The sequence below is a fragment of the Pleuronectes platessa genome, chromosome 10 (genome assembly GCF_947347685.1).
Source record: "Pleuronectes platessa chromosome 10, fPlePla1.1, whole genome shotgun sequence".
Lineage (NCBI taxonomy): Eukaryota > Metazoa > Chordata > Actinopteri > Pleuronectiformes > Pleuronectidae > Pleuronectes > Pleuronectes platessa.
This window is the reverse complement of record NC_070635.1, coordinates 5,549,934-5,559,680: the sequence shown is the minus strand read 5'-3', so window position 1 is coordinate 5,559,680 and position 9,747 is coordinate 5,549,934. Positions and strand designations below refer to the sequence as shown.

Here is a 9,747-nt window from a genome sequence, read left to right as displayed (position 1 = left end):
ACTAAACCCGTGAGGACAGTTTTGGGTTTCTTCAAGATCACTCATGAGAATCTTCTGCAGAGACACTGATGAGCGTTTAATCATGGATTTGCGGAAATCAGTCAGTAACTTTGAGCACCACTTCAACAATTAAGCGTCTCATTAAGCTTTCTGAGGCTCTGAAGCAAAAACAAATCCATTTTAAACCCCGAGAAGAAGGATGAACTGATAAACCTGCCTTCTTTCAGCAGTTTTTTAATTGCACAGTTGATACATGTATTTTTGTTCACGCCTCTGGGCCTGATGAAGAGCAACTTTGAGAGGAATCAATTTTCTCATTCAATAATAATTACATTCAACATTTAAAAAAGGGTAAACACAGGCAGATGTTAGTAATTGTTTGTCTCAGCACAAAAAAAAAAAGAAAGATGTGCTTGATTCTTTTTAGACTTATTTATTGAGTCGTTGTCAGACGTCATCAGAGTAGTAACAGAATCAGCCTCACACATGATAAACTGTCGACAGGAAGTGAGACGCTGCTGTGTCCACAGGGACAACATGCTGGACGTGGCTGACTGGCTGGTGGTGGTGGACACTGTCAGCATCGCTCACGGCTCTCAGGGCAAACGCTACCGAGCACTGCAGGTCCTCTACCACCCCCACTTCAGCACCCACAACAACGACTACGACGTGGGCCTGCTGCAAACCATCACTGACATGGACATGAGCGGTGAGAAGCAGCCCCGGGAAAAAACACCAATCAGTGGTTTCTTGAGTTTGTGTTTTTTGATTTGAGTTTGATTCTGCTGTTAATATTTTTGCTGTCACCGTGTTGCCAAAGAGTTAATTTGTTTGGAAGCATCATTTATATTATTGAAGCACAAATTATTAAAAAAACTGCCTTGATACAAAACATTTTTTTTTTATCTCATGTATACAGATGAGTGACTATACAGTTTATATAAATATGTATTATAAAAACATTGGTGTAAATGCAGTTTATGGATCAATAATTTAACTTTAATGCCATTTCATTTAAATATAGGACACATGTGGAGCTTGTGAGATAACTTGTATTGCTTTGCTTATGAATGTAATGTTTCAGTTTGATTGTGGTTTGTAGGGGGGGTGCGACCGGTGTGTTTGCCTCGTCCGAGCGAGTCGTTTCCTCCTGGAGCGGCCTGTTGGATCACAGGCTGGGGATACGTCCATGAAGGAGGTGTGTTGCACGGTCCAGTGGGTTTGTTCTGCGTGTTGTTGACACAGGTCAGATTCCACGCCCTTCCCTTAACTACCTAGTTTGTAAAATAATAAAATCTTTATAAATACAGACTCTCACAGACATGTTATGATGAACATTAGCACAGGAAACATCTGCAGTCTGCACATGCCCCCTTCACATCTATTGACTAACTTCTTTGGATATAGAGAGGTTGTTTTTAAACACAATTTCCTTCTTGTAAATGTGAATTTACTGCGAAAATATTCATGGTTTCACAAACTTGAAACCATGACACAAAGTCACACCTGCCAGAATGCAGCCTGTCACCCGAAGGTGCCCCCTGCAGCTGCCAGGCCGGAAGCAGCTCCTTCTTCTTCTGTGCGAGGACACGATGCACCTTTCAGCTGTTGTCTTTGAGTCACACTCTGACATCACAGATTTTACTCTTTTTTAGGCTTTGTTGCAGACGAGCTGAGGCAGGCGCAGGTCAAGGTGATAGCTCAGTCTGTCTGCTCCCAGCCCAGCGTCTACGGCGTCTTCCTGACCCCCCGGATGATTTGTGCTGGCACAATGGACGGAGGGGTGGACTCCTGCCAGGTTATACACCCACTGTCAAATAACCTCAGTAACACAGCTTTATTATAATACACATGTATTTTGCAATAGATTACATTTTGCCACGGTTTCCTGAAATGTTTTGTTGGTGTTTAAAGGGGGACAGTGGGGGACCCCTGGTGTGTGAGACAGCCAGTGGGGAGTGGAGGCTGGCGGGGGTGGTGAGTTGGGGAGAGGGCTGCGGACGGAGGAACAAACCAGGCGTCTACAGTCGAGTAACACAGCTGATCAGCTGGGTTGAAGGATATATAGAGGTAGTGTATCAAGTTGTATCCCTGAACAGCCCTGTGTGTCTTTCCCTTTATGAATATATCATGAGTTCAAGGTGATTGTCTTCCTATGTCTCGTTGTGCTTAACAACACATTGAGTGTATGATGATATAAAAATTAGAAAAACTTGAACTTGAATACTCATGTTTGGAGAAATGTTTTTGCTTGGAAAAAAAATTCTCCAAACCTTTATGTGACTGTTGATTCTGTAAAACAACTAATTGATTATATAATTAATCATTTCATGTGCATGTTCTATTGGCACTTTAAAAAAACATTCAAATCCATGTTCTTCATGGAAATATTTAAAATTAAATCATTTGTCAGAGTTTGCATTTTTACTTTTCTTTTTTTCATCGCAGGACAAACCAGAGGAGCTGGAGGAAACAACCACCGCCATCACCGACACTTGAAACTGAGACACGTGACAATAAAGATGTGAATCAACCATGTCTGCTTGTTTTTCTTCTTTCTTATCAAATTCTTTCATGACAGGATCTTATTTGTTCAGTCTATTAAAAGTCAGCAAATAGTGACACATTGTCATCATTATTTCCTGAAGCATTGAGAGTGAGAATATTATAATTGTCATGTGAGGATAAGTCAGAAACACAAGTGTTGTGTTGACCAAAACAGAAGTTTTTTTGTGTAATTTGTGCTTAAAGTTATTAATCAATTAAATTTATGCTTCTATCCAACTGTCTGTCTTTCTGTCCATACGTCTTTCTACCTATCTCTATCTATCTTTATATCTATCTACCTATTTATCTACCTACCTATCTATCTATCTATCTATCTATCTATCTATCTATCTATCTATCTATCTATCTACCTACCTACCTACCTACCTACCTACCTACCTACCTACCTACCTATCTATCTACCTACCTACCTACCTACCTATCTATCTATCTATCTATCTATCTATCTATCTATCTATCTATCTATCTATCTATCTATCTATCTATCTATCTATCTATCTATCTATCAATCTATCTATCTATCTATCTATCTATCTATCTATCTATCAATCTATCAATCTATCAATCTATCTATCTAATCCCCAGCAAAGACAAAGTAAAAACTTGTTTTGATGATGATTAAATTGATATTGTTTTTATTTTCTCACAGTTTTCATTTTGTCTTCAGCCAAACTTTTACTAAATCATTAACACAGAAAGTTAGTACACACGTCAGGTGACAGAAGTTTGGTGTGGGTTGAGTCACTGAGTCTGATAAAGTATATGACAGGAGTCACGTAGGCAGCTCGGCACGAATGTGTGCGTGTATGTGTGCGTCAGCCAGTTGCATAGTGCGTGCACGCTCACACACACACCAGTGGGCGTGTGCACGCTGCTGCAGAGCAGACACACGGATCATGGAGGGAGTTGTCTCCTCTGGTGGAGTGAAAGTCGTGTTGTTGCTCAACAATACAAACAGAGGCTGGTCCCGCTGCAGTTACACCCGCAGTAAAGTGACCGTGGCTCCGGTCCAGACCCGGAGTTCACAGCAGGTGAGAGTTTAACCTCCAGACGACACTAAACCCCGGGGAAATATTTGCTGCACGCGGCTTCATAAGAGACCCGTGCGTGTTGCTCGTGGCTGTCAGATCACCTGGTTCCTCCGGAGGCAACAGGGTGCAGAACATGGGCTCGGTCATCAGAGGGAAACCGGTTCTGCGGCTTCTGTCTCTCACGCTTCGCCTCAACACCGAGGGCTCGAGTTGCGCTGCAGCCCAGACCAGGCGCTTCCGACTCGGCGTGTGTGCTGGCATCGACCCGCTAGCAGCCTCCACCAGACGGTACTGCACCAGGATGACTCGGACCGGAGCAGGACCGCTCTTCAGACAGGTCGGTTCAGGACGAGACGTGTTGTTAAAGAGCAGCGATGTAGCTAACGTTAGCCGGAAGATATGTATGTGGAGTTTGCAGAAGTTAGCAAGGCGGTGTTAACAGTAACAGTGTTATTAATGTTAGCAGGAAGTTAGCGAGGCGGTGTTAACAATAACAGTGTTATTAATGTTAGCAGGAAGTTAGCAAGGTGGTCTTTAAAAGCAACATTGTTATTAATGTTAGCAGGAAGTTAGCAAGGCGGTGTTAACAGTAACAGTGTTATTAATGTTAGCAGGAAGTTAGCAAGGTAGTGTCAACAGAAACATTGTTATTAATGTTAGCAGGAAGTTAGCAAGGTAGTGTCAACAGCAACATTGTATTTAATGTTAGCATGAAGTTAGCAAGGTGGTGTTAACAGCAACATTGTAACTGCTAGCATGAAGTTAGCAAGGTGGAGTTAACAGCAACATTGTATTTAATGTTAGCATGAAGTTAGCAAGGTGGTGTTAGCAGCAACATTGTATCTGTTAGCAGCAGTTTGTAGGAACTAAGCTAGGCGTGTTAGCTTAACAATCACAGTCCAGTGTTGTGGTTTGTTTACATTGAGCTCAATTCTATTTGTTGTGTAGTGTTAGATGTTTGTAATGGTTACTTACTGCAATATTTTTTAATATTCAGGTGTATTTCAGGTAGTTTCCACAAAAACGTTGCATCTAAGCTTTAACATAGTGTCTGTGTTTTATTTTTAGTATGATCAGATATGTATGTATCTTCTATTTTCATAAACATGGTTATTTATTTATTTAGCTAAACCCCATTCAGATTCTATTATATCAAGTATTTGGTGAACGGGTTGTTCCATTTTACAGAACCTCTGAGGCCTGGCCAATAAAAGGGTATAAAATATATTGTCACAATATAATTTGATACAACAGCAATACAACAATTTCCTTATACAATAAAAGGGTGGAAGACCTCGGGTGTCATATACATATACAGCTCAAGAGACAATACATAAATACAAAAAAAAGTTTTGAAAATTGTCAATAAAACAAACACACCTTTGCTGTGTCATGTAAGTGCGATTGCAAAACTCCTTCAGGCATTCGGTGAGAGGTGTCGGGACATGACAATTAAACAAGAGGAGCTGAACATTTCTCTTAAGCCATGACTACGTTCAACATGAAACCATTGAGCCGCGACGCAAACAGCCTGCCTCTGTTAGAGCTCTATAAAGTGTATGACTCAAGAATGTCTCAAACCAACTGTCTGCTGCGTTGTCATCATCACTACCATCTGACATCAGACATCTTTACCGAGTGTTTGGAATTTATCGCTGAGTCATTCCTGTGCCCTCAACAGTTTTTATCCTTCTTTTCAGCTGTTTGAGTCGGAGAGCAGCACCTACACCTACCTGCTGGCAGACGCTGAAACCAAGGAGGCTGTGGTCATCGACCCCGTGCTGGAGACCATCGACAGGGACCTGAAGCTCATACGTGAACTGGGGCTGGACTTGAAAGTGGCAGGTAACTGTCCAACTGGGACTGAGCTGTGGGGACTTTACTGTAGTGCTTTATTTGAGGGGGACAGTGAATATTTAAAGCATCTCTGAAAATAAAGTTTCAGTTCAGTCTTTAGCAAATTGCACACTGTCTGATTCATTATACTAAAACGAATTTAGCCCTGATAATGCAACAAACAGCTTCGGGCAGACTTCTCTGTTTTCTGTCGCTACTTCCACTTTGCCCTGGAGGATATTATTATTACCCTGATTATAATTGGATTGGAATAAACTAACACATACATCCTCTTTGCTTATGTGAAACCTCACTGTAAGCTGTATATTGTTGGTCACTCATGTCTTAAGACTCGTAAGAATACATAAACTATTAAGCTCAAATATCAAATATCACTATTATGAGTGCCTTCCTCATCTGATAGTAAACACCCACTGCCATGCGGACCACATCACAAGCACGGGCCTGATGAAGAAGAGACTGGTGGGCCTGAGGAGCGCCATCTCCAAATTCAGTGGTGCTACCGCAGATATTCAGCTGTCAGAAGGAGACACGATCCCCTTTGGGAAACACGTAAGAAGAACCGATGTGACGCATTTCACTACATAACATCAAACCATACATCACTTACACTAGAGAGAACGACTGCTTATGTTCAGATTTATCTCTGTGGTGACAAACGAGACACGTCACCTGTGCCACATGACGCTGAACTTCTTTTTTCATGCCTCGAGTTGGTCTTTGTCTCTTCTCCCTGTTAGCATCTGACAGTGAGAGAGACACCCGGTCACACTGACGGCTGCATGACGCTTGTGTTGGAGGATCAGAGCATGGCGTTCACCGGGGACACTCTCCTCATCAGAGGCTGTGGCAGGACTGACTTCCAGCAGGGTAGAAACCTTCACCTCTACTGTCTCATATCAAATACCTTGCTTTTCTTTTGTTGGCCTCACTCTGTTACAAGCATCTTTGCAGTATTTATAGATGAACACAAGAGGGCAGCATTGAATTAGTGTTTTGCATTGTGTTGCCTTTGCTAAAGGTTCTCTCTCTGATTCAGGCAGCCCTGAGAGGCTCTACGAGTCCGTCCATCAGAAGATCTTCACCCTGCCTGACCAGTGCCTCGTCTACCCAGCGCACGACTACTTAGGTTGGCTGCTAACCCACACATCTACATGTTTATGTCCTATCTCAGAGCTACCGGTGTGAACACTGGTGCAAATGTCATGCCACTGACAGCAACATCCAACCCATAGTAACTATAGCTGCTCTCAGACAGGCACTGAAGTTTGACTGAAGATTTTACAGATTACTTATTGTTTATTTCAGCGCATATGCCACCTGTCAAGAAGTACAGTTTGTACAATGCATCACTTGTCTGCACGTCTGCCAGCACCATGAGATATCTCCACACTTTCTGAAACTAATGTGTAATTTGACCGATCAGTGTGGTTCAACATCTGGTAAACATCACAGCCACCAATCGTCTGTCGACGCCACATGAAGCTGTGTGTTTCTCTGTGTGTTACCAGGTCAGACGGTGTCTACAGTCGGTGAGGAGCGAAAGTTTAACCCACGCTTGACCAAGAACCTGGAGGAGTTCGTGAACATCATGAACAACCTGAATCTCCGCCATCCTGCAAAAATAGGTATCAAAGCTATTTCTCAGACAGTAAAGACACAATTCACCTTCCGTTGGTAAACTTAGTTCCATTGCACAATTTATTTCTTGCTTGTAGCCACACTCCCTCTGAAAATAGTTTTTTGTTTTCTTCCTTTGCAGATATTGCAGTTCCTGCTAATCTGGTTTGTGGTGTACATGAACTTTGAATGTGCTTTTTTTAATCAAATCATCTACATCATAGCGAACCAATAAATACTTACAGATGTGTATTTAGCCAAAATATGACCATAAAGTGCTTTATTGTGTGTCTGTGTATATATAAGTAAAGATGTATATATTAAGAGCTATTGTTAATATAGTAAATTGAGTAAATCTGTGTTTTAACGACCACTAAAGCTTGAATCACACGGAGCCTCAGATTAGAGGAGGATTCTCTGCTCCTCATCTGGAGTGCAGCTACTGACATTGTGATCACACTCATACTCATGCAATCAAAATGCCATAAATTCAGTTTTAACTGTTGAAATGAATCGTGCAAATCTACAGGCGAGCAGGAACCACTATTAAATTTCTGTTGGATCAAACATGAATGTGCGTGTTGTCTTTATTCAGCTTTGTTTGGGGAGGAATTTTTACGAGGGGCATCGCTCAAAGAAATGTTCCATTCAAGGTTTGGTTTAGTATTCACGAATGCTTAACGTGGACAATTGAGTTCTTACACTTGGCCTTTTTCAGTGATTCCTCTAGCCAAGTCCTCTCTCTCTCTCTCTCTCTCTCACACACACACCACCCGGACGGCTGCCAACCACAGTCATTTTGCATAGCAGGAAAATGAAACTACACTATTTGCATTCAGAACCACTGAGGGCCAGGTTCCGGCCATGTGTTTGTGCTCTCAACTCTCATTTGTAGATGGGTGCGTCTTTTGAAATGTGAATCATTATCTCCGCAAACATGACAAAGTATCAACGCAATAAAATCAGCATCCAGATTTACAAATGTCCCGTGTGTGCTGCTGTCAGCCGACGTCAAGCAGCTCATCAACCAGTAAGACGGGTTTGTGAGGGAGTGTTGGCCACATGCCTCTGCCAGAGACACCTGCACATGTGACAGGAAGCTGTGCAAGAGTATGTGACTGATGAGCTCCACGGGTCAGTGACAAAATATAACTAGTGAGTTGTTTCTAATGGATCATCCTCCTCCCATCTTTCACCCCTGCTAGGATTTAAAGCAGTGCTCCACCACCTGTGTACAAGAAGTTCAGTTTACTTAACATGGGGAGTACAACTCAAAACAATATGCATCAGATCTGGTTAAGTGAATGGTTTTACACAGTGAGGTATTGACATTTTGACAGAGCACTATTATAAGATCAGTAATAACAGCAGATGTATCACGGAAGAAAGAAATTGGATCCGTGCATCTCTGTTGGTGAAAGACTTGTATTGTCCCCACGCACCTGCTGCATGTCATGTGAATGATCTCCTCCTTATTGTCTGAGTGGTGTCATTACATGGATATCTTTCATGTTTCAGTCGTGGTGCATTGCCTGCGAGGTTTTGAACTTGGTCCAAAGATGCACAGAAACGTTCTTATTATAGAAGACCTGGTTTAAGAATGGTGGAGAGGGTGGATGAAAAGGTTTTTATGTTGGCGGGTGTTGGCTGCTCACATGCAAGTTAATACTGTAAACCCCCACATACATAACATCTACCAGCTGTCTCCGTCTGAATTCGCGATAAACAACATTTTCGGACAACCCCTCTGCATCACGTGTAAAACACCGACAGACACCTTCATTGTTTCTTTTCCCTCCAAACAGGAGGCGTGTGCGTGTGAGCGTTGTCGCCATTGAGCTGAAGATATGTTGCTTCACAGTCGTCTCAAACGTGAAACGGCTCTATTCTCCCGATGCTGTTGTGCTGCTGGGAAAGCGAAGGGGCCAGCTGTCCTCACACCCATCTGCCAGCCCTCTTTCAGGCCCTCTCCCTCTGCCCACTCACACCGTGCCACCATCAACCTGCTGCCTATTCTCTCACACCGGCCACATGTCAGGGGAAAGAATCTATTGCACTATCGGCTCATTCACAGAGACTCGTAAAGAGGCCGGTCGGGGTGATAAAGCCCTCAGAGTGAAGAGCAGCCCAACAGACCCAGAATAAAACACTCCTGTAAAGACTTTAAGTGTTTAACTCACTACTGTGTACTCGGTAGGAACATCTTTAGCTCTCACCATTGTTAATAAGAAGACTTTGTTATTCTTAAAGCAACTCGATGCAAATTTTATTGAGCAGCAGCGCCCCCTGCAGCCACATCATGGTGATTCATTCTGTCGGGCTCTGCGTCTGAGCAATTAAGTGATTTTTATCTTTTGACCTGTGACTGAAACACAACTGAACTGCGGATACTACCCATGATCCCCGGCTTCCTGAACCAGACAAGCTGCTGCTGTAACAAATCCCACCAAACTGTGTTTAGAATTCTTCATGTTTTAAATGTTTCCTGCTGAATATTGCAGATAAACTCTGGTTTCTAAAGACTTCTGAGACTTTTTAACTAATCTACAGTTTAGGTTTACTCTTCAACTTGCCGGAACTGATTCTGACGATTGAAGCTGCGACTCTCGGTCAGTTCCACACTTCTCACAGGAGATGGCACCCGCTCGACCAAAGGTCAAGAGTAGGCCTT

The 9,747-nt window shown here is 42.6% G+C and overlaps 1 protein-coding gene and 1 long non-coding RNA gene across 2 annotated transcripts; both read left to right on the top strand.

Annotated features, from left to right (window-relative positions):
* Positions 1 to 1,535: 1,535 nt before the first annotated feature.
* LOC128450204 (uncharacterized) lies at positions 1,536 to 2,555 on the top strand. The gene is made up of 3 exons (XR_008339971.1): positions 1,536 to 1,798; positions 1,915 to 2,070; positions 2,449 to 2,555. It is a non-coding gene; the product is annotated as an uncharacterized LOC128450204 (long non-coding RNA).
* An 861-nt stretch (positions 2,556 to 3,416) lies between these two features.
* ethe1 (ETHE1 persulfide dioxygenase) lies at positions 3,417 to 7,643 on the top strand. The gene is made up of 7 exons (XM_053433688.1): positions 3,417 to 3,936; positions 5,300 to 5,444; positions 5,860 to 6,008; positions 6,197 to 6,326; positions 6,496 to 6,585; positions 6,968 to 7,084; positions 7,219 to 7,643. Exons 1-7 carry the CDS (start codon positions 3,733 to 3,735, stop codon positions 7,263 to 7,265), a joined length of 882 nt encoding a protein of 293 aa, XP_053289663.1. The 5' UTR covers positions 3,417 to 3,732; the 3' UTR covers positions 7,266 to 7,643.
* Positions 7,644 to 9,747: the final 2,104 nt, after the last annotated feature.

What these genes read in the sequence shown, in the direction of transcription:
- ethe1 (XM_053433688.1), top strand. Translation starts at nt 3,733, where the DNA reads ATGGGCTCGGTCATCAGAGGGAAACCGGTTCTGCGGCTTCTGTCTCTC. An exon ending in CAGGACCGCTCTTCAGACAG is followed by an intron (nt 3,937 to 5,299) that starts GTCGGTTCAGGA and finishes CCTTCTTTTCAG; the next exon opens with CTGTTTGAGTCGGAGAGCAG. An exon ending in CCCAGCGCACGACTACTTAG is followed by an intron (nt 6,586 to 6,967) that starts GTTGGCTGCTAA and finishes GTGTGTTACCAG; the next exon opens with GTCAGACGGTGTCTACAGTC.